Source organism: Candoia aspera, chromosome 1, assembly GCF_035149785.1.
Source record: "Candoia aspera isolate rCanAsp1 chromosome 1, rCanAsp1.hap2, whole genome shotgun sequence".
Classification (NCBI taxonomy): Eukaryota; Metazoa; Chordata; class Lepidosauria; order Squamata; family Boidae; genus Candoia; species Candoia aspera.
This window is the reverse complement of record NC_086153.1, coordinates 23,930,897-23,954,746: the sequence shown is the minus strand read 5'-3', so window position 1 is coordinate 23,954,746 and position 23,850 is coordinate 23,930,897. Positions and strand designations below refer to the sequence as shown.

The 23,850-nt window shown below is 42.6% G+C and overlaps 1 protein-coding gene across 1 annotated transcript in view; it reads right to left on the bottom strand.

The window, feature by feature from the left end:
- The window catches only part of ELP3 (elongator acetyltransferase complex subunit 3), a 107,713-nt gene that overhangs the window by 19,852 nt on the left and 64,011 nt on the right, over positions 1-23,850 (bottom strand). Inside the window, exons 13-14 of the mRNA XM_063300645.1 lie at positions 22,943-23,170; positions 5,072-5,153 (exon numbers count right to left, since the gene is read on the bottom strand). Coding sequence (XP_063156715.1) covers positions 5,072-5,153; positions 22,943-23,170 — 310 coding nt within the window. The remainder of the gene's footprint in view (positions 1-5,071; positions 5,154-22,942; positions 23,171-23,850) is intronic.

Sequence of the window (23,850 nt, the reverse complement as noted above, 5' to 3'; positions counted from 1 at the left end):
ATAAAGCCAGACTGCTCACTTGAGGGAATGATATTAAAGGCAAAACTGAAATACTTTGGCCACCTAATGAGAAGACAGGACACCCTGGAGAAGATGCTGATGCTAGGGAGAGTGGAGGGCAAAAGGAAGAGGGGCCGACCACGGGCAAGGTGGATGGATGATATTCTAGAGGTGACGGACTTGTCCCTAGGGGAGCTGGGGGTGTTGACGACTGACAGAAAGCTCTGGCGTGGGCTGGTCCATGAAGTCACGAAGAGTCGGAAGCAACTGAACGAATAAACAACAAAAGAGATGGAAATCTACTTTAGGGCACAGGTCAGATACATGCGATGCTGGAGACCATGAGGTCTCCCAAGAAACTTCTTCAAAAGGATGCGATTTTAAATTGGGGGAAGCTCCCATTTCTAGAAATATATCCTGCCTCCTCCATGATATTCACTAATTTGGAAAAATGACAAAGATTTGTTTGAAAGACTGGAAACCTTATATGGATTTTTTGTTGAACAAAGAAGACTGAATTGATGATTTTGGGATTCGGGGATTTAAAAAGGGATGGAGAGGTTGGGGAAAAAATAAGATAATTACTTGATAGAAAGAAGGGCAAAAAGCATAACTGTACGTTTCTTTTTTCTTTTTCATTTCCTTTTCTCTTTATCTTACTTTCTATCATTTTTTGTTTGCTTTGTGTATTTTATATATATTGAATATATATAAAGAGATTCATCAATTTTGCAGTAAAAATAATTCCCAACTGAGAGAAAGTGAGAGTCTGTATCTCCTAAAGTACATCTAACTTTCTAAAGACTGCATGGAGGCTTCTACCACAATATCATGCTCATGCATTTCATGCTGCTTCAAAATGTGCACTTAAACTCCCTTCAAGCGCTTTCTCTTCTCTGCTTCTTTATAATGAAAATGAGAATAATCAACCAAAAATTAGCATCTCTGGTATATTTGAAACAATGCGAGGGTGAGTGAGAGTGTGACAGAAAGAAAGTGAGAGAAGTTGCTGAAGGAAGTTCAAGTGGCCCAACTTGAGATCAGCAAAACATCTTTGGTAACACTTTATGCACAATGTGCTTGGGAAGAAAGGAAGGAAGCATGTATCTGGCAATATGAGGCCCTTAGTCAGAGAGAAAGCTGTTACAACACGTATTTTCAAGCCAAATTCTTGATTTCATAGAATTGGGGTGGGAAATCTAGGGCTCACCCAAGATGTTGTTAAGCTACAGGCCCCAGCAGCTTCAGCCAAGAGCTGATTGGTGCTGGAGGCTATAGATCAACATCTGAAGGGGCACAAGCTCTCCATCCTGCCTTTTCAGGTAGACCAGATAACTATGACACTGATAAGAAGCATAGTGCATAAAGTGTTACCAAAGATGTAATGTAAAATTGCCTTTTAAAATAGCAGAATTCATCTAGTCAATGGAGTGGCAACGTTCCCATCTAAAGAAGAGTTGGCTTGGCTATGAGTGCAAAAAGTTTTCTCTCAAAATGTTTTGGAATGCAAAAGTTCACAAAACATCCTAGATACAGCATGAAGTAGGCAGTCTTCAGTATTTTCAAAATATGTCATGCTTGGAACAGCTCTGTTTCATACTTAAATCATTCCCAGAATGTTTGACACATCTCTTTTCTCACTGAGGAACCATTGCATTGTAGAAGGAACAGTTCATAGCATTTCACATTCAAAACCTTTCAAAATGAAATTTTGCACACATCTAGAATTAGGCATACTATTAAACTTTTGCACATCATCCACTACTTAATTGCCCAAAAAAGACAAATCACCATGCGGAAAGGCTTGTTATAGACTTCTCCAAATCCACTGCAATCATGTGACCCCCATAATGTAGGCACTACATTGGTTACCATTAAGCTTACAAGTCCAATTCAAAATGCTGGTGTTGGCTGTTTAAGTCCTCAGTGGCTTGGCTCCTTGCTATTCATAATACTGCCTAGAGTAAGCAGAACTAACCCATCATGTTTTCTTGACCCACTTGGGATTTCTTTGTTGTACAGCCTTGTTCTATGCTGCCCAGAGTCACTTGTTGTGAGATGGGCAACTATATAAATTTGACAAAGAAATAAACAAACAAATAAATAAATTTCTAAGTGTCTCCAACCCATGGGAGGTAAGATTATGGGACACCCAGGACCAATGTTTTTATGTAGTAGCTCTCATGTGGCCTCCCTTCAAAAGTCAGATTAGCCTCAACTTTGGTGTCTTTCAGGAAGGCTGCTAAAACAGAGTTATTTTGCAGGGCCTTTGGCAACTCATTCCCTCCAGAGTAAATTTCTGCTATCATGATATGTTATGAATGTTATATTGTATTACATGGATTGTTTTATGTTTTGTTGTTGTTTATTCGTTTAGTCGCTTCCGACTCTTCGTGACTTCATGGACCAGCCCACGCTAGAGCTTCCTGTCAGTCGTCAACACCCCCAGCTCCCCCAGGGACGAGTCCGTCACCTCTAGAATATCATCTATCCATCTTGCCCTTGGTCAGCCCCTCTTCCTTTTGCCTTCCACTCTCCCTAGCATCAGCACCTTCTCCAGGGTATCCTGTCTTCTCATTATGTGGCCAAAGTATTTCAGTTTTGCCTTTAATATCGTTCCCTCAAGTGAGCAGTCTGGCTTTATTTCCTGGAGGATGGACTGGTTTGATCTTCTTGCAGTCCAAGGTACTCTCAGAATTTTCCTCCAACACCACAGTTCAAAAGCATCTATCTTCCTTCTCTCAGCCTTCCTTATGGTCCAGCTCTCACAGCCATATGTTACTACAGGGAACACCATTGCTTTAACTATGCGGACCTTTGTTGTCAGTGTGATGTCTCTGCTCTGAACTATTTTATCGAGATTGGTCATTGCTCTTCTCCCAAGGATTAAGCGTCTTCTGATTTCCTGACTGCAGTCAGCATCTGCAGTAATCTTCACACCTAGAAATACAAAGTCTTTCACTGCTTCTACATTTTCTCCCTCTATCTGCCAGTTATCAATCAAGCTGGTTGCCGTAATCTTGGTTTTTTTGAGGTTTAACTGCAAGCCAGCTTTTGCACTTTCTGTTTTATGTTATGTTCTTTTATATTGATGTTATTTTAATTTATTTTCTGTCTTTAAGAGTTTAAATAATTTGATTTGGCCACATCAAAATGGAAATAAATCAATAAATGCTTTCAGTGAAAATGTAACTCTCATTTTCAGGAAAACAATGAAAAAAGTAGATAGATTGTGATGAATGACTACTGCTTTCTCTATCCATGGAGGGTGACTTCAGAAGGGATAAACTTATAGAAAGGAACAAGGAAGTGTTCTGTTTTTTCGCAGCAACTTCAGTCCACCACTGTCTGCATTTGCAGGAGACAATGGAGCCTTCCTTGAACAACTGAAAACAGCAGCCTTAAAAACACTTTATCCAGTTTGCAATACACTTAGTGTAAATGGCAAGATTAGAATGAACAGCAACAGACGGGAAACACCCTGCTGTCATTTGCCTTTTGCTTTTTCATTGTGCAAGACATGCTCTATATCATATTAACTGCCATGAATAAGGGTCAAACTTCTCATCCTCCTTCCTTGACTGATCTCTTTACTGGGCCATCAGAAAGTGTCAGCGAGGCCCCACTTTTATCACTTACTGCAATGCAAGAAAGACTGGTTGCTTGGACAAGGATGGCAATCAGAATTTTAAAATTTTAATTAATTAATTTATTTATTTGTCAAATTTCTCTACCACCCATCTCACCCAGATAATAAAATGACAAATCACTAAAAACACTACAATATAATATAAGTATAAATACACATAAATACAGATACAAATATAAAAATACAGAAAATATAAAATATAAAATTCAAGATGGTAATAAGATCTTATCCTTCCCTTCCCCAAAGCTAAACTCCTAAAACATCCTGAAACTGAAGAATAACTAGGAAAAGTACTATTGCCTAGGCTTTTTCCTTCAGGCCTTCTCCTGGCTGTCTTACTCTTTGATGGGTTTAAATTTATTCTGGACTTTTTCTCAAGAGTGTTACCTACTAGGCTGAATTTATTAATAGGTGAACAGTAGAATGCACACATAATGGGGACTTCCCTTTCCCCTCCTTCCCTCTGCAACCCTCTCTTCAATTTGACTTTGAAGAGTCCGCCACAGTTTCCAGCAGACTGTGGGTACCGTGTGTAAATTTATGATCGTATCGGCAGATTGATGTAACTTTCAGTTCAGTGCAGAACTAGGAGTGAATATCAATCTTATTCCTGTGCAAAGTGCAGGAATTCCTCAGAATTAGGAAGGTACAGGATATGCTCCCTAGATAGATTTGAACCATAGCACCTTTCTCTTTAAAAAATAAGCATGCACATCAGGAGTATGTTCAGAAGTAGCCAACCAGATTTTACTAGAGAGCAATTCCTATAATCCTTCCCTACTAGCTATGGTGCTTAGAAATGGCTAGTATAGCTGCCCACCCCTGATTTACACAATTTGGAGAAGAGCATTATTTGGGGCTGGGGTTTGTCAATAGCCAGAAATAATTTTTCCAGATCACAACTGGACAGAGCATCCAGAGACCACCTGAGGGAGGGAAAGAGTAGCCTTACAACTGTATCCTAGATATATCATGCAGATTTAAAGGACAGACTATTCACCATTCAAATTCCAGTAACAACACAGTTGGACATTGTGGTCTGGTCAAAATCGCCAATAGTCAATTGCATGGAAAGTGTATTACAGAAGCTGTTGATTCTAGTTATCTGACCTACAGTATATTTGATGACATATTGCTAGTCCCTTTTCCCTGGAAGCATGAGCATATGTAGAAATAGAGAAATAAGAAATAACATCTTATCAAACCATAGGTACTTGATATAAATATACATTACTGCCTTTTTAAAAAAAAATAACAAAATGCTCCCTCTGCCAAAGACTAAGACTTCTGTTCTAGAAAGCTTTTTCTCGATTTCTTTAGCAATTTTCAGATATTTAGCTGTTCAACATTTTCTTTCCCATTCACCAGTTAACAAAGCCTGCCCCCTATGTGGGAACATACTTACATATTTACCAGTATTACCTGAAATGACAGCTATCTTCCATGAGCCATGCTCTTCTTTAGCAATTCTCTCCGCCTCCTCCATGAGCAGCATCCCAAATCCCTAGGAAAAGGGAATAGTATAAAGGCAGACAAATGTAAGTTTCGAGCATACAGGGTGCTTATAATTTAGAGCAGTGTTTCTCAACCATGGCAGCTTTCAGATGTGTGGACTTCAACTCCCAGAATTCCCCAGCCAGCTCTTCAATTCTGGGAGTTGGTCCACACATCTGAAAGCTGCCAAGCTTGAAAAACACTGATTTAGAAATTCGCTGGCAGAACCATTCAATTCTTAGAAGGTGGTAGGTGGGCTATGGAGAGGCAGATATGATTGAGGAAAAGGAAAAAAAGAAATGTTTAAAAATTGCTCAAACATTTGCTTGTTTCTAACTAGGGGAAACTAACTACAAATGTACCAGTTCCTATGGGATAGGCATGTTGATCTGTTATGGCAACACCAAACAAAAAACCCAAAAGAGAATGCTGAGACATCCTTTATCAGGACAACACATGTACCTCTGAGTTGGTAGGATCCCCACTATGTTGGCTTGCAAATCCATCTCTAGATTAGAGATCCTACCTTGCCTAGAATAATGGGAGCATGATTTGGGTAACACTGGGCACCTGTGGAACACTAGCAAAAATGTACTGAAATGGATGATACAATCTTCAGCTTTAGCAAATAATGCTGCCTACAGCATGGGTATGACTAAGGCTCATAATCTAGTCTATATTTTCTCTATCTAACTAAAATTACCATCTGAAAGACTCATCTGAACAAAGCCATGATGGATGGCAGAAAGTCAGGATCTATGGGCTGTATGGCAGGGTGACTGGGACAGAATTGTGAATTAGCCTGAAAGTTGAAGCTTTTTCCCTACTTGCCAAAACCCAAGTGCCACATCAACCCTAGAAGCTTCTTGTTTAATTAAGATGCCTGAGAGCAGGCATGTCTACCTTTTAGTGAAAGTGTATAAAAGAGGTAGGTTTATTAGGATATGGAGGAGGTTTTTGGACTTGGCTGGCATTGTATGTGAACTGTGTGGATTGGAGGTGGTACACGAATCCAGGCAGAGTTGGAGGAGGAATCAGCAAATGACAACCCAGCAGGTGCAAGAAGAATCAGAAAGAGATCTGGTTGTGTGGACTGGCTGGTCAAAAGGCTAGTATTTGGAAAGGGCAGACTGAAAGTCAGTGAAGAAAGCTTGACCGAGGTGCTGGAATTCCAAGGAATCTAGGAAAGAGTTATTTTCCTCTCCTTCCTGCCTTCTCTCTAGACTAAAAGCAAGTTCAAGACGTGAAAATATTGAAGCTGTCTAATGGAGTACGCATATAAAAGTTGTGATAAGTAACACCTGTGTGTATCAGGGAGGAAGAGCAAGATGGTTAAGAAATCACGAACATCTCCATATAAAAATATATGTAGTTTGTTAAGCTATGGCCACTGTATATACTACAAATCAGCACAAATTATTTACTTGAAAAGCATTGTAATAATAAACATTATTATAGTTTAGAGAAAAACAGTATGTGTGTATTTCTGTAAGTGTGTGTGTGTGTGTGTCTGGAAAGTTTCTGACTCCTTCCCCAACCTTTGACAGGCTTCTCTAATGATGTTCACGACATATGGAGGATTACAACTTGAGAGTAAATGGTGAAGAATCTGACTTAACAAATGAAATGAAGAAATAAAAATAGACTAAATGCTTGATTTAACAGACTAATTGGAAGTCTGTTAAAGCCTAATGTCCATTAAATGGGATTTTATGCATGAGTAAAATGTACATAAATTTTAGATAATGTATGAGCATTGTCCAGACTCATTTGCAAACAATGGATTTTGTTATTTGGGGTAAAGCGTAAACTTAGATTTTGCCTGTTACATCCAAAATCAGCTGAACCAAAGTCTATAAAATCAAAGGTTGACTGTGGATATGTTCTGTGTTTGTGACACTAAGAGAAAAGGGAAAGATATAATAGATCTGAATGAAGGTGGTCCAATCTTGTGAAGTTAAAATATATGCACAAGGAAATGAAGGTGTTATGAATGAAAGAGCTAAAATCTATGTCAGAAAGTATGAATTGGTATTACTTAGGCTTTTGTGGCTGCGTATCAAAGAAAGAATTCATAGGTTGAGGAAAGCATGTTTTGTGAATAATGTGATAATGGAAGAACCAAGGATGAGTTTTGGGAAAAAAACTAGGCAACATTCTAAATGAATGCAACCCAAGGGAAAGCATTATTTTGTTAGGTGAAATGGATGGATGGGTGGGAACAAGCTGAATACAGAAAAAGTGATTGAGCCATCTGGAGACACAAAATGGACAAGAATAGTGATGGTTTTGTGACTGCATAGAGAAATATATTATTTCATATATGTGGTTTAAACATAATTCTACTCATCGGTGCAGCAGGAAAATAAATGAATAGAAACGATTATTGATATGCTTGCTTATAACAAAAGACAGAACATTTGTGAAGGCTACATGGTTAGTGAGATATTCTGGATATAGAACAGACCTTTTTTTGGTAAAGTCAGGAGTATGTCTGGGAAAATGGACATGGAAGAAAAGGAAAGATGTGAAAAAAACAAGTGTGAAAGTAGAATGCATGCAGAGAGAAAATATGAATCTTATAAGAAAAAGTATTAGATTTTAAATTTCCTGACAAAATGTAGAAAGAGGATGTGGAAGCTGCTTGGAACAGAGCAAAAAGAATTATGTTATGGAATATCATAGAGGTGTCTGGAGAAATATGAACAAGGATGTGTGTTGGCATGCAGAAATGAAAAAAGGTTGTGGACATGCATATAAGGGAATAATTAATGCAGAAAATGAGAATGAAAGCTATTGCATGCCCATAGAGAATAAAATATAGTTTCAAGGAACATAGTAAAAGAACAAGGAACAAGATTAAGAAGCAGAGGAAAGGCAGAGTGGTTTTAATGGAAATAATGATTTAAGTGAAGTGGGCTAAACTATGAGCCTCCAGCAGAGTGAAAGGAATTAAAAACAACAGAGATCGAATGATTTGGAAGGAAGCTAAAATAAGAGAATGCTGAAGGAATATTTTAGAAATCTATATGGGAATGAAAGAAATATGTTGAAGTACAGAACTGAAGTGAACGTTGTGTCAGTGTCCAGGAAAAAACGGGTGAAGGGGAAGTAACAAATACAGTGAAAGTGCTGAAGAACAGTAAGCCTGCAGGGTAACTAGGGAAATTTTAAAATATGGATATGGTTTTGTCACGGAGTGGTTGTGCAACTTGTTTAATATGATTGTGAAGACTACAACTATGCCTGACAACTGGAAATCTTTACTCTTCTCGTATACACAGGAAAAGATACGAGGACTGAATGCAAAAACTGCAGACAGTTTGCTATGTGTGCTGAGAAAGCGTTTGAGAAAAATCTGACTGAAAAAGTGTAAGAGGTGACAGTGAGCAAAATCTGGGAATCGCAGTGTGGCTTTATGCTGGGGCAGAGTATAGAGCGACCAGATTTCTGCTCTTTAGTAAGTCACTGAGGAAGTATGAATGGGAGAAAGTTTATTGCGGGCTTATTGGTTTAGAGAAAGCATATGATAATATGAAAATAGAGTTTAAGGTTAATTGCTAAATAGGATGAAATGTTTACATGAGAATAAATGGAAAGCTTAATGAATGGTTCAATGTTTGATCAAGGAATAAGACAAAGATATGTGATCTCCTCTTGGTTATTTAATGTATTTATAGACAAGTACATAAATATGTATTTCATGTAAAATACAGCTTTCATGCAGGTAGTGACATTAGAAGTATGAAGATATGCCACTGATTGTTAGGCTGAGAATTCTAACAATTTGCAAGGAATGTTAGATAGACAGTATCCAACTATGTTTGATACACACTCCAAACATTATCTTTTGGTCTTTAAACTTCTCACCTCTCTCTTTTGGAGGAACTCATTGACTTCACAAACAAGGCACCAAAAAAAAAAAAAAAGCAGAAGCAAGGTTGGTTTGCAAGGATAGAAAATTGTGGAAAGGTATAGTGAATGGTCTTGGTATAAACTAGATTCAGTTAAATTTTCTTTTCTTTCTGGTCTTTAGCTTTACTATATATTGCCTCTTACTATTTTTCTGCACTGTGTATAGTATTGCTTATCCAAAAATTGAACAGTATGTATGTACAGAGTTAGTTATGACTGGACTAGGATAGAAGCCTTGTAATTAATTAATTAAATTTCAGGACAGTACTGTGAAACTACCTAAGGTACACACATGCTCTATATACTGCTGAAATCCTACTAACTACTATACTATACTCAGATGCTTTTGCCCACAATATCAGAAAACATACAGCCACATCCTACAATGCTACGTAGCTACTTAGACTTATCAGAAGGAGCAGAAGAAAGCAATTTCCCCAGGCTAGGACCCACAACTTGGTCCCTTAGTCTTCTGAAGGAGCATAAGAGGTCCTCTGGTGATGTTATAACACCACTGGAAGGAGAATGGGGCTGAGTTTTTTTATGGCCTTCAGGCGGCTGTTTTGGGTTTTATTTTTAAGTAGGAACAGGAAACCTCTGAGAGGCAAAACAATTCCATCTCTGGACAGTTTGCCACTTAATTTTGGCAGTACAATCTTGTGTGTGTGTGTGTGTGTGTGTTGTGGGCTGTTATCTGCCCACCCATGAAGCAGAGATTCACAGCAATTTACACTGGGTATTTCTCAAACTGCCATATCCAGCCAGTGAACTGAAAAAGCAGATTAGCAAGTCCAGGCTGGTACTCTAGAATAACCCACTACAGGAGAGATTTAGAAAACAAAATGACAGAACATCACTTGTCCCATCTAGTGCTCAACTAAAACCAATTCAAACATATGAGGTCCAACTCAGCTTGGAAAAGAAGCCTTCCCACTCATAAATCTTAGTGATTGGCCTGTACTTTCTTAGAAACAATTGCCCAACTCCAAATGATAACACACTAGCAATACAGGCCATCCAAGAAAGATGTAGAAGAAACAAACGCTGTAAGAAAACCAAATTTCAACTGGTGGCATCCCATGTATACTATGGTACCATTTTTACAGGATCCAGCAATGTTAATCTACTCTGTTGGGGCTTCATTTGCTTCATTCATACTATGACATAGGATTCAACTGCCAGTCATGCAATTCATTCTGTATATGACAAACAAGCTACTCTCCATACAAAAGAATGCATGCAAATCTGATATTTGTCAATAACCAATATTAACATAATCACCATTTCATTTTCCTACAGGGTTGTTGTTTTATTCCCTCTTGTCTTTGTTGTTGTTTATTCGTTTAGTCGCTTCCGACTCTTCGTGACTTCATGGACCAGCCCACGCCAGAGCTTCCTGTCGGTCGTCAACACCCCCAGCTCCCCCAGGGACAAGTCCGTCACCTCTAGAATATCATCCATCCATCTTGCCCTTGGTCGGCCCCTCTTCCTTTTGCCTTCCACTCTCCCTAGCATCAGCATCTTCTCCAGGGTGTCCTGTCTTCTCATTATGTGGCCAAAGTATTTCAGTTTTGCCTTTAATATCATTCCCTCAAGTGAGCAGTCTGGCTTTATTTCCTGGAGGATGGACTGGTTGGATCTTCTTGCAGTCCAAGGCACTCTCAGAATTTTCCTCCAACACCACAGTTCAAAAGCATCGATCTTCCTTCACTCAGCCTTCCTTATGGTCCAGCTCTCGCAGCCATATGTTACTATAGGGAACACCGTTGCTTTAACTATGCGGGCCTTTGTTGTCAGTGTGATGTCTCTGCTCTTAACTATTTTATCGAGATTTGTCATTGCTCTTCTTCCAAGGATTAAGCGTCTTCTGATTTCCTGACTGCAGTCAGCATCTGCAGTAATCTTTGCACCTAGGAATACAAAGTCTTTCACTGCTTCTACATTTTCTCCCTCTATTTGCCAGTTATCAATCAAGCTGGTTGCCATAATCTTGGTTTTTTTGAGGTTTAGCTGCAAACCAGCTTTTGCACTTTCTTCTTTCACCTTCATCATAAGGCTCCTCAGCTCCTCTTCACTTTCAGCCATCAAAGTGGTATCATCTGCATATCTGAGATTGTTAATGTTTCTTCCAGAGATTTTAACTCCAGCCTAGGATTCCTCAAGCCCAGCTTGTCGCATGATGTGTTCTGCATACAAGTTGAATAGGTAGGGTGAGAGTATACAGCCCTGCCGTACTCCTTTCCCAATCTTAAACCAGTCTGTTGTTCCGTGGTCTGTTCTTACTGTTGCTACTTGGTCATTATACAGATTCTTCAGGAGGCAGACAAGATGACTTGGTATCCCCATACCACTAAGAACTTGCCACAATTTGTTATGGTCCACACAGTCAAAGGCTTTAGAATAGTCAATAAAACAGAAATAGATGTTTTTCTGAAACTCCCTGGCTTTTTCCATTATCCAGCGGATATTGGCAATTTGGTCTCTAGTTCCTCTGCCTTTTCTAAACCCAGCTTGTACATCTGGCAATTCTCGCTCCATGAAGTGCTGAAGTCTCCCTTGCAGGATCTTGAGCATTACCTTACTGGCATGTGAAATGAGTGCCACTGTTCGATAGTTTGAACATTCTTTAGTGTTTCCCTTTTTTGGTATGGGGATATAAGTTGATTTTTTCCAGTCTGATGGCCATTCTTGTGTTTTCCAAATTTGCTGGCATATAGCATGCATTACCTTGACAGCATCATCTTGCAAGATTTTGAACAGTTCAGCTGGGATGCTGTCGTCTCTTGCTGCCTTGTTATTAGCAATGCTTCTTAAGGCCCACTCAACCTCACTCTTCAGGATGTCTGGCTCTAGCTCACCGACCACACCGTCAAAGCTATCCCCGATATTGTTATCCTTCCTATACAGGTTTTCTGTATATTCTTGCCACCTTTTCTTGATCTCTTCTTCTTCTGTTAGGTCCTTGCCATCTTTGTTTTTGATCATACCCATTTTTGCCTGGAATTTACCTCCAATGTTTCTAATTTTCTGGAAGAGGTCTCTTGTCCTTCCTATTCTATTGTCTTCTTCCACTTCCGCGCATTGCTTGTTTAAAAATAATTCCTTATCTCTTCTGGCTAACCTCTGGAATTTTGCATTTAATTGGGCATATCTCCCCCTATCACTGTTGCCTTTTGCTTTCCTTCTTTCTTGGGCTACTTCTAGTGTCTCAGCAGACAGCCATTTTGCCTTCTTGGTTTTCTCTTTCTTTGGGATGTATTTTGTTGCTGCCTCCTGAACAATGATGCCAACTTCTGTCCAGAGTTCTTCCGGGACCCTATCTACTAAGTCCAGTCCCTTAAATCTATTCTTCACCTCCACTGCATATTCCTTAGGAATATTAGTGAGCTCATATCTAGCTGATCTGTGGGTCTTCCCTAATCTCTTTAGTCTGATCCTAAATTGTGCAAGAAGAAGTTCGTGATCTGAACTACAGTCAGCTCCAGGCCTTGTTTTTACCGACTGTACAGATGTCCGCCACCTTTGGCTGCAAAGGATGTAATCAATCTGATTTCGGTGTTGTCCATCTGGTGAAGTCCATGTATAAAGCCGTCTCTTAGGTTGTTGGAAGAGAGTGTTTGTTATGCAGAGTGAATTGTCTTGGCAAAATTCTATCAGCCTGTGTCCTGCTTCGTTTTGTTCTCCCAGGCCATACTTACCTGTAATTCGAGGTGTCATTTGACTGCCCACCTTAGCATTCCAGTCTCCTGTGATGAAAATAACATCTCTTTTAGGCGTGTTGTCCAGTAGGTGCTGCAGATCCTCATAGAACTGCTCTACTTCAGCTTCTTCAGCATTTGTGGTTGGGGCGTATATTTGGATCACTGTGATGTTAGATGGCTTGCCCTGAATTTGAATTGAGATCATTCTGTCGTTTTTTGGGTTGTATCCAAGCACTGCTTTAGCCACTTGACTATTAATTATGAAGGCTACTCCATTTCTTCTGTGGTCCTCTTGTCCGCAGTAGTAGATCTGGTGGTCATTTGATGTGAAGTGGCCCATTCCAGTCCATTTCAGTTCACTGACGCCCAGAATGTCTATCTTTAATCTTGACATCTCACCAATAACCACATCCAATTTGCCCTGGCTCATAGATCTTACATTCCAGGTTCCGATGGTGTGTTGATCCTTAGAACATCGGATTCGCCGTTCACCACCAGCACCGTTGGCCGCTAGCCGTCCTTTTGGCTTTGAGCTAGCTGCGTCATCACGTCTGGGGCTAGTTGAGCTCATCCTCTGTTCCTCCCCAGTAGCATTTTGACCATCTTCCGACCTGGGGGTCTCATCTTCCGATGGTATACCGACATATCTCTGGTTGTACTGATCCATTTAGTTTTCACGGCAAGAATACTGAGGTGGGTTGCCATTACCTTCCCCAGGGATCGCATTTAGTCTGACCTCTCTGTCATGACCTTCCCGTCTTGGGTGGCTCTTCACGGTTTAGCTCATGGCATCATTGAGGTGCTCAAGCTCCAGCACCACGACAAGGTAACGATCCTTTGCTGAAGTCCCTCTTGTCTAGTCAATCAGAAATAGCTGCAGATCAGAATAGTCTTTGATGCATCTGAGGAAATATTTTTTGTGGTTTTATCTTCAAGTTTTAGATGGGCAGTCTGACTTGAAAACAAAACAAATTGCATCTAAAAATCACTGAAGAAAAACATTTTAGTTCTTAAATGTACCTGTTATAATAGGGTCAATTATTTTCTGCTACTTATCAGATACGTGTAGTGGCAATGCGGAAGACGATTGTATTTCAAGGAGTTTAAGTTAATATTTTGATTTTTCTCCTTCACATGAAGACGTTTAGAGTTTATTTTAAGTTATACTAATGTTTAGCTGGCTTGTTTTTTATTTCTGTTTAGAATGTGGGGGACAAGAGAAAACCCAAAGATTGTTTTTGTTAAGCACCAGCTTATCTGTATAGTTTTCCAGGCTCTTGGATTAAACAGGTGCTCCAGACCCTGGGAACTCTCCCGTCAAGGTCAGATCCTGCAGCCTCCGTACCGTGGAAAGAGGGTCACGAGGTTTTAGGGCCAGACTTTGGAAAAAAACCCTTAGGATTGCCTTTTGTGTTTGGGAGCTTCTGCACGGACCCGAGCGCTGGGTGCTGTGGAAATTGAGCCACCCTGGGGTACCTCCGCTGTCCTTATTAAGGGGCTCCTGACAGCCTATGGGAGATTGGGTATCAACTTGCTTGGTATGTTATGATTTTTTCTTTCTTTATATTATGCTGTGTATGCTTCTGTTTAATCTGCCTAAACTATGTTTCTGTTTAAATCTGTTTGCTTATGTTAATAATGCTTAAAACCTCTTTATCCACTTGTGTGCTTATTGTCTCTGGATCTAAAAGAACCAATTGTTTGAGCACCTGATCACCGCTTGGACACTTGGCAGAACAATACGGAAGCCTTTTAAAAGGCAATGCAGTTACAATCATCATGTCACATTTATGAACGTATAATCTGGGTTCAAAAATAAAACAGTGTTTTTACAAAGCTCCCTCGGGCCTTTTCACCATGACAACCATGGTCATGAAAGGCTCTATTTCTGGGTAAAATTGCATAGTTCTACAGCTTCTAAGATAAAAAGGATCAGGCAAAATTAGTTACATTTGTGTCCATCTTTCTTCCCAGAGCACTCAAGAAGATCTATGTAGTGCTCCATCCTCCATTTTTTTTTTTTTTGGTCTCTAGAGCCTTGTGCGACAGACTGGCCTGGCCCAAGTCACCCAATAAGCTTTCATGGCTGGGGCTGGGGTGGATTTAAACCTAAGTCTCCCTGATCATTGTTATTTCTCATTATTAACTAAGAGAAAAGGCCAATATACTGGGCTAGAATATTTGGTGAGAGCCTTATGTCTTCCGTTCTTACTATCGGTGAATTAAGCTATGCAGAGGACTAAGGATGCTTATTTCCAGCTCCTTAAACTGTCATCTTTTGGAAAATGGGAGACAGGGCAGTTAGAGAGAATTACACGCTTCTGATACTGTCCTCCATTTCAAGGAATGCTTGGAAATCCTAGTAACAGCTTGATTTCCTATCTCCCCAAATCAAGATATATCAGAGTTCTACCTGAATTATTTACTGAATTTACAAAATAGAGCAAAACACTGTTTGGTTCACAAAAGGCTTATTTTATTTAAACTAGGGGAGTGGACACTAGTCGTGGCTCTGGGCAGCTCCAGGCAGCTCCGGGAGGAGAGATCCGTGTCTTTAGGACCCTGCTTCCCTATCCCCTTTGTGCCAGTCAGGGGGTTTTGGGGAAGTGTTGTGGGCCAATTTGGCCAGTCTTAAGGGGTTCCCGGCCGTAATACCTTGGCTGGTGGTGGAGACGCTGGACCCTGGAGCACCGAAGCAGCGGGGTGCAGCAGAGCGCGGAGCGGTGAAGCAATGGGGCGCGGTGGAGCGTGGCAGGCCCCGGCGGACCTCCCGAGAGTTGGGTGAGCTGGTGACCCTCTATTGCCCCTCAATTAGCCCTGGTGGGACCTGGCGGCCTCGGAAACACCGGTGGGCCGTCCACGGGATGGAGAAGTGGGATAGGCCCTGCCGTGAGGCCTTGCTGAGTGTGGTGGAGCGTGGCGAAGCCTAGTGAAGCAGAGCAAAGGCCCAGAGGGCGAGTCGCGGCAGGCAGAGGCTCAGTAAGCTGAGGTGGAGTGGTGGAGCCTAGCAGACCTCTGGCAGGCCTGGTGGATTGGTGGCTGAGGAAGAACCGGCAGACCTCTGGCAGGCTTGGAGGACTTGGTGGCTGGAGTAGAACTTGGTGGTTGGGGATAACTTGCAACTTCACACCCCCCACCCACCCCCCGCAGTGAATCTGCCTGCTGGAACCTGAGATGGTGAATCCCAGCGGTGGGTCCCGGCCTCGAGGAGTGGGGCGTGCCTGCGCGATGGACCTCTTAACGGACATTGTAGTGGAGGAATGGTTGCTCCTCAATTACTGGGGGGTGGCAGAGGGTTTTAGGATCCCCTTGGTGTGAGTGGTGGTGCTCCCCGTCGGGTGAGAGATGGGTGGGGAGCCCTTGTTTTTATTTATGTAAGAGTATTCCCCCTAAGTGAGAGATAGGGGAGGGTAGGTGGGTGCCCCCGTGATCAGTGAGAGAGGTTGGGGGGGGCGCAGTGAGTGTGTGTACATGTGTATAGGTGGTGGCCCAAACAGTGCCGAGAGCGAGAGCTGGTCAGCGGATCCTTGAGAGCCCTGGCATCTGACTGCTGCTAACACCAGGTCAGTTAACAACAAGGCCCCCTTCATATGCGATTTAATCACAGAGGAGGGGGCTGACCTGGCATGTATCACTGAGACCTGGCTGGGCCCAGAAGGGGGAATACCCCTTTCAGAAATGTGCCCAGCCGGACTTCAGGTGTGGCACAAGCTGAGATGCCGGGGCAGGGGAGGAGGGGTAGCAGTTGTGATCCGAGAGTCTCTAGTGGCCTTCAGGGGCGCTGCTCCACAAGTGGCTGGTTGTGAGACCCTGTTCTTCAAGTTGGGTGCCCGAGAACAGTTGGGAGTGTTGCTGCTGTACCAGCCTCCTGCTGTGTGACAACCTCCCTGCCTGAGCTGCTGGAGGCCATTTCGGGGCTGGCAGTGGAGTACCCCATGCTTATGGTTCTGGGGGACTTCAATCTGCTGTCCCTGGGGCATGCCTCAGAGGTGGCTCAGGAGTTCATGGCCACCATGACGGCCATGGGCCTGTCCCAGATTATTTGGGACCTGACTCGAGACAGTGGCCTCACCCCAGACTTGGTTTTCTTGTCGGAGCAGTGGCAATGTGATCTGAGGGGAGAGTTGGATCTATCCCCATTGTCATTGTCAGATCATGCCCTGGTGACCTTGAGATTCTCTGGTGCTGCCCCACTCCGCAGGGAGGCAGGACCCATTCCATTGGTCCACCCCCGGTGACTGATGGACCCGGCAGGGTTTCAGAGGGAGCTGGGGGTTATACCTGAGGACCTACTGCACGGCCCAGTGGAGGCCACAGCCGCGGCCTGGAATAGGGAGGTGGCGGGGGCCTTGGACAGGATCGCGCCTGTGTGACCTCTCTTGCCTCATCCGACCCGGCACTCCCTGTGGTTTATGGAGGAGCTGTGGGTTTTGAAGAGGATTAAGAGATGTCTAGAGCGCCACTGGAGAAAGACAAGGAGCAAATCTGACCAAACACAAGCTAGAGCCGCTATTAAGGCCTACCTTGTGGTGGTAAGAGCGGCGAAACGCCAATATTTCTCTGCTCTTATTGCATCCACAGAATGCCGCCTGGTGGCCCTGTTTAGGATTACCCAATCCCTCTTGGGTAAGGGGGATTTGGTGATCCATTTACAGGGTTGTGCGGAGGAGTTTTCTGAGCATCTGCAGGATAAAATCGCTCAGATTCATTCTAAGTTGGACCCTAAGCGTGAGGCACAGTCTGGGGAGATGCTGAGGGGATGTACTTACCCTGTTATCTGGGAACGGTTTGATCCTGTTGGGCCTGAGGAAGTGGACAGGATCCACCGGACTGCAAACGCAACCATATGCCACCTTGACCCTCCTGGATGGTAAAGTCAGCCTGGGAGGTGACTTGTGGTTGGGCCCAGGCAATGGTTAATACATCCCTGAGGGAGGGGGAATTTTGGGCTGCCTTCAAGGAGGCACTGGTACACTCCCTCCTCAAGAAGCCATCCCTGGACCCTACTATACTGGGCATTTTTAGCCCTGTCTCCCACCTTCCCTTTTTGGGAAAGGTAGTTGAGAAAGTGCTTGCGTTGCAGCTCCAGAGGATTCTGGAGGAAACGGACTATCTGGACCCCTTTCAGTCAGGTTTCAGGCCCGTATGTGGGACAGAGACTGCATTGGTCGCACTTAGGGATGATCTCTGGCGAGAGCGGGATGGAGGGGGTGCATCCATCCTGACTCTTCTTGACCTCTCAGCGGCTTTCAATACCATCGACCATGGTATCCTTTTGGGTCGGCTCAGGGGGTTGGGGGTGGGTGGCGTAGCTTTGCACTGGTTCACCTCCTTTCTCCAGGGCCAGTCCCAATCGGTAGTGATAGGGAGTGAGAGATCTGCCCCTTGACCCCTCCATTGCGGGGTGCCGCAGGGTTCGGTTCTCTCTCCTCTCCTCTCCTATTCAACATCTACATGAAACCATTGGGCGAGATCATCCGTCATTACGGGATGAGGTGTCATCAATATGCCAATGATACTCAGTTATATATCTCCATCCCAGGTGAGGTAAGTGATGCGGTAGCTGCCCTCTCCAAGTGCCTGGGGGCTGTGGGGGTCTGGATGGGAAACAACAGGCTTCAACTGAACCCTGGTAAGATGGAATGGCTGTGGGTTGATGGCTCCTCTGTACCTGGGAAACTATCATCTTTAGTTCTGGATCGGGTTGCACTGCCCCATTCAGACCCGGTGCGTAATCTGGGGGTCCTCCTGGACTCACGACTCCTGCTTGCAGAGCAGGTGGCAGTCGTAGCCAGAAGGGCCTTTGCGCAACTTTGTGTTGTGAGCCAGTTACGCCCTTTCCTGGATTGAGAGGCCTTCCGAACAGTCACTCATGCCCTGGTCATCTCCCACATAGACTATCGCAATGCGCTCTACATGGGGCTACCCTTGAAGAGTATCCGGAAGCTTCAACTGGTCCAGAATGCGGCCGCACAAGCAGTTATTGGTGCCCCAAGATTGGCACATGTGACACCACTGCTGCGCGAGCTGCACTGGGTACCAGTTTGCTTCCAGGTCCAATTCAAGGTGTTGGTTATTACCTTTAAAGCCCTACATGGCATGGGGCCAGGGTACCTGAGGGACTGCCTCATCCCCTTAACATCGACCCACCCCACCCGGTCATGCAGAGAGGGCATGCTACAAACCCCGCCGGTAAAGGCGGGCCTTCTCTGCAGTGGCACCCGCCCTTTGGAACATTCTGGCCCCGGAGTTGAGAGAGGCCCATTCGCTCCCGGACTTCCGGAAGAACCTAAAAACCTGGTTCTGCCACCTTGCTTGGGGTGGGAGGGCTGCCAGTTCATCTCGGGGGTGGCTATTATAGATCTCTCCCCAATAAACAAGATCTATGCTGCTAGATTTTATATTTTTTACTCTGTATTTATTCTATTTTTATATAGTATTTATATTGTAATTATGTGTTTTAATTTTTATTGTAAACTGCCCAGTCCCTTTCTCGGGGGAGATGGGCGGTGATGGAAATTTGAAATATAAACAAACAAACAAACAAACAAACAGAACCAGCTTTCACAGTGGCCTGAAATGCCTCATCGTGTAGGAATTGACTTTCTAAAAGACTGGGGAGCACATGACAGCTCAGCTGGCTGAAAAAGAGAGTTTACCAAAAGATAGACAGGCAGACAGACAGACAGTTTTGGGGTGGGTGTGGGAGGGAAGAGTCCAATCATCTTGGTATTGGTATATATTTGTTGATTTCACAGTGAGATTTTTTTTTTAATCCATTCAATCGTGTCTAATTCTCAGAGACTGCCTGGACAAGTCCCTGCAGTTTTCTTGGCAAGGTTTTCAGAAGTTGTTTGTCATAGCCTCCTTCCTAGGGCTGAGAGAAAGTGACTGGCCCAGGGTCACCCAGCTGGCTTAGGAGGTGACTTGGCAGCAGAGCAGTAGTCAAAACAGCCAGCCATGGCAGCCAGCAGCCCAGGAAGAACTGTGCTGTTGAAGCAATTCTGCCCAACATGTTTTTCTGTTGTACCAGCAGGAATTGGCTGGTGCAGAGAAAAGGGTTTGTAGAAAGAATGCAGTCCATTCTTTATCAAGAAGGTCTATCCATAAATTAATACAGCCTTACATGACCTATCTGTTATAAAGTATTCTATCGTGCCCTAGGAATGCCAAGCGTGGGAGGGGGAGAGGAAGAAAAATAGTGTCATTTCTGGGGTACCGCAGCTACATTCCGCCAGCCCATCTTTGTGCGTCATGCACCCAGGACCTCGTTTCAATCTATTTCACTTCGTTAGTGCTAGCTTTATCCAACTGATTTTTCTCCCTCTTGTCTTCCATGTGCGTCAACCACTTTGCCACTCCTGGCTTTTGAAATTTCACTTTCAGGAAGTAAGAATTCATTTTCTGCTCCCTTCCCCCTTCTCTATTGCTACTGCCTCATTGCCCAGGGTTATTACTATCAAACAGAAGTCACATTCTAATGCACATAGCCAAGAAAGAATGCTTCAAAATACCTTTTTTTAAACCACAATGACTTTAACCTAAAACATTAGGTATATAAAGTACATGCTGATAATTTTTCCATTCCGGCTAAAAGCTCAAAAGTGGCCAACTAATGATCGTATTCAAGAGGCACTTAATTTAATATTTACTTAGTTGTATTCCATTTATTGGGGGGGAAAACAAGCAGTAACGGGAAGCAGCTGCACAGCCCACATTGCAGATAACTGAGGGTAAAGGAAGTGGAAGAAAATGCACTATAAACACATTTTGAAAACACACATTTACTGTGGCATGAACTTATTCCATGGATGTTATCATATCTGGGTCTGGCATGAGGCATTCTGGGTCTTGCCAACACAACCAGGCTATAAGTGGAGGCTCCCCTATGGTTGAATGAACCAGCATGCAAAAAGAATTTTCCACTGCCCAGAAAATCGGAGTGTTAGGAACAGGGTTAAGCAGGAAATATCCTTGCCAATACACTAATTTTAGTGTTATAACAAAAATGTAAATGGAGAAAACCATCCCTGCTAAGTCTATCTATAATCCAGAAATAGATAGGCTGAGCAGTTCCCTCAGTAAAGCCAAATTATAGAATAAGTAAGCATATATATGAGAGCCAGTTTGGTTTAGTGGTTAAGGCACCAGGCTAGTAACTGGGAGACTGAGTTCCAGTCCTGCCTTAGGCACAAAGCCAGCTAGATGACCTTGGGCCAGTCACTTTCTCTGAGCCCTAGGAAGAAAGCAATGGCAAACCACTTCCAAAATCTTGCCAAGCAAACTGCAGGGACTTGTCCACGCAGTCACTGGGAGTCACACACACAGCGAACATATATAACCTAGCCTTGTCTTGCCAACAGCAGAGAATTATGGCAGCTGTAGTCAAAGACATTTGAAGAATATCAAATTAGAAAAGAGTAGAATAGACCCATAAGAAACAATGACACATATCAGTCAGATGCTCCAACAATTAATTCTATGGGTATTATATGAAACCTTCAGGGGGAGGAAATAATTTTACACAGAGCCTTTCTTCAGCTCCAGGTGTGCTTGGCTACTGGTGACAAAGATAACTCAGAGTTGCAAACTTATGGGGACTATTCAGTTGGCAGAAAGTTTTGAGTTGGTTAGTAGCCTTCAGATGCTTTGTCTTCAAGTCCCTATAGAGGAAACTGAGTACTTCAAATTATACTTCTCTCTGGGTTCTCACCTGGAGGGAAGCAGGTGATGCTGTGCATAACAACATTATGGCATCTGATTTCTGAAGCTTGCATCCCGAGGTACATGGTCCTAGATTTGTATTATTAATATATTTATGTATTATTATTATTATTATTATTATTATTATTGACTCATGGTACTAACTGCTTAAGTTTCAGTTGCTCGGCTTTTAAATCTTGTTATTGGTCTAATTTTTAATGAGATTTTAGCCTCAGTGGTTTTTTGAGCACTTGTAGGATGAAGTTGGGATCAAAAAGATGCTTTAGGACACCACAACCCCCCGTTTACAAGCTTCCTGTCTTATACTGCATGAGGTCATTAGTCTGTCTAGCTCTGTCCTATTGGCACTGACGGCTAACAGTGGTCTAGCCTTACTTAGCAGCATAGAAGTGCCTACTCTTAAGTTCACTGGGATTCGCTGCAAAATATGCCTATAAAGAACAGCCTTCTGACTTCTGTAGAAGCAAAACTGCTAATGTACCAATATTGCAGACAGTGAGTGTTACTGCTACAGAAGCCCATGTTCTTTAATTCTGAAGTTGTTGTACAAGGGTATAACATGCAATTTAACTATTAAGGACCAGATTTGGATATTAAATTAAATTTTATAGCGCTGAAAACACTGAATATCCAGAATCATTGTTCTTTCAAGCTGTAGAAACTGTCTTACTGAGAAACGTGTATATTATGTAGCCTCTTTAAAACTTGATGTAAAAGGCATTTTACTCAACCCAAGAGAAAAAAAATTGTAACACTTATACATATTTTTAAAGTATTATGAATTTTTTTTTCATAATGCCCAATTTCTGATTTTTCCACCACAAAACTTGACAAAACAAAAAAAGGAAAAAAAAATTGTTCCATTTTTTTTCACCTTCCTTCAGGGACCACCATTTCTCTATACTTGGGCTCTAACCACTAGTGTTCTACCTATAAGCACTGTGCAAGGAAGTATACAGTCATTCAAAAGAAACTGTAGCAGAGGAGACTAGCATGTTAGCAGACACTGCAAGTACTGTAGCACTGAAAGATACAGGCTACAGGGATGCAAACATTATTGAAATAACATCTATGTCACTGTTTTTGAATATTGGAATGCAAATAATGCTACTGTTAAAAAGACCTCACTAGGTGCTAGTATGTAGGCTGATCTCAAAAAGCTAAAGAAAAGTGGACCTAATTTGTATTTTGATAGGAAACCGCCAGGAAATATCACAGCTGCTGGCTAGATTAAGTTGAAAAAATATCCCTAGAAGAAGGCAGTGACCAGCCACATTCAACTTACTGCCAAGAGAATTATCTAGTCAGGTCTATAAGAACATCTGGAGTTCAGCTTGACTCAAAGGAGACTTTACTTACTTTTACATTTATTATAAAATGATATCCAAAAGTTCAAAAATCAATAGGCAGATGACTTATTTCTATACGCTGCTGCTATAGTTTAATCAGCTGCAGATACCTGATGCTGGAATTTAGAGGGATCTCGGCTGCTGACAGGAACCACACTCCCATAGACATGGAGCTCCCGGACAATGGAGACACCACCCTTCAGCTCAGCTCTGAATGTCTCCTCTGAACACTTCCGCAAACGTAGAAGTCCAATCAGGATGTCCTGCTCAGGATCTTCATAGGCAAGAAAGGTCTCCCAACCACCGTTGGCCACATAATCTCTCCGGACCAGTTCAACCTGCTCAAAAGAAAGAAGAGCTAAAAGGCTGATGAATTATATCAGACAGCAGTCAATATAATAACAACTGTGCAACACTCAAAAGGGACCAAAGTCAATTTCATGGTGATGCAGGTAATTGTTTGTGCAGGAGGAAAAAAGAGCATGAAATGGTTTCACAATGTGCAGCTCACCGTAGATGGATTTTTAACAGCCCTAGATAAAAGCCAAAAATTGTGATTATTGTCTTTCCACAGAAGTAAAAACTTTAAATGAAAACATTTTTTTGTGGAAAATCGCATGAACACTTCTCAGAGACCTTAGCATTTGTGGCCTCTCAATACCTTCTGCTGGGAATATATCCAGAAGGATTGTGCTTGGCTACAATATGTGCATTTCTTGCTTGTGGCTGGACACTGAGGGAACATAGGATACTGGTCTGATCAAGTAGGTCTCTTCTTGGGTTCTTAGCACTCCAGAAGTTTAAAAAAAAGAGTTTTGAACACTTCTGGCATTATAAGCAATGTAGAAACAAATGAGACTAGGGCATGAAGACCATGGGCCCCTCTACATGTACGTCAACCCTAATCTGGGATTGGTGCCATGCTTCTGACCCCCTGATACTGTAGAGTTTCTGGAGGTTTTCACAAGATGAACCTATTAATTCCTGACTGGTTATTGCTGGTTGGTTCAGTTGCTGC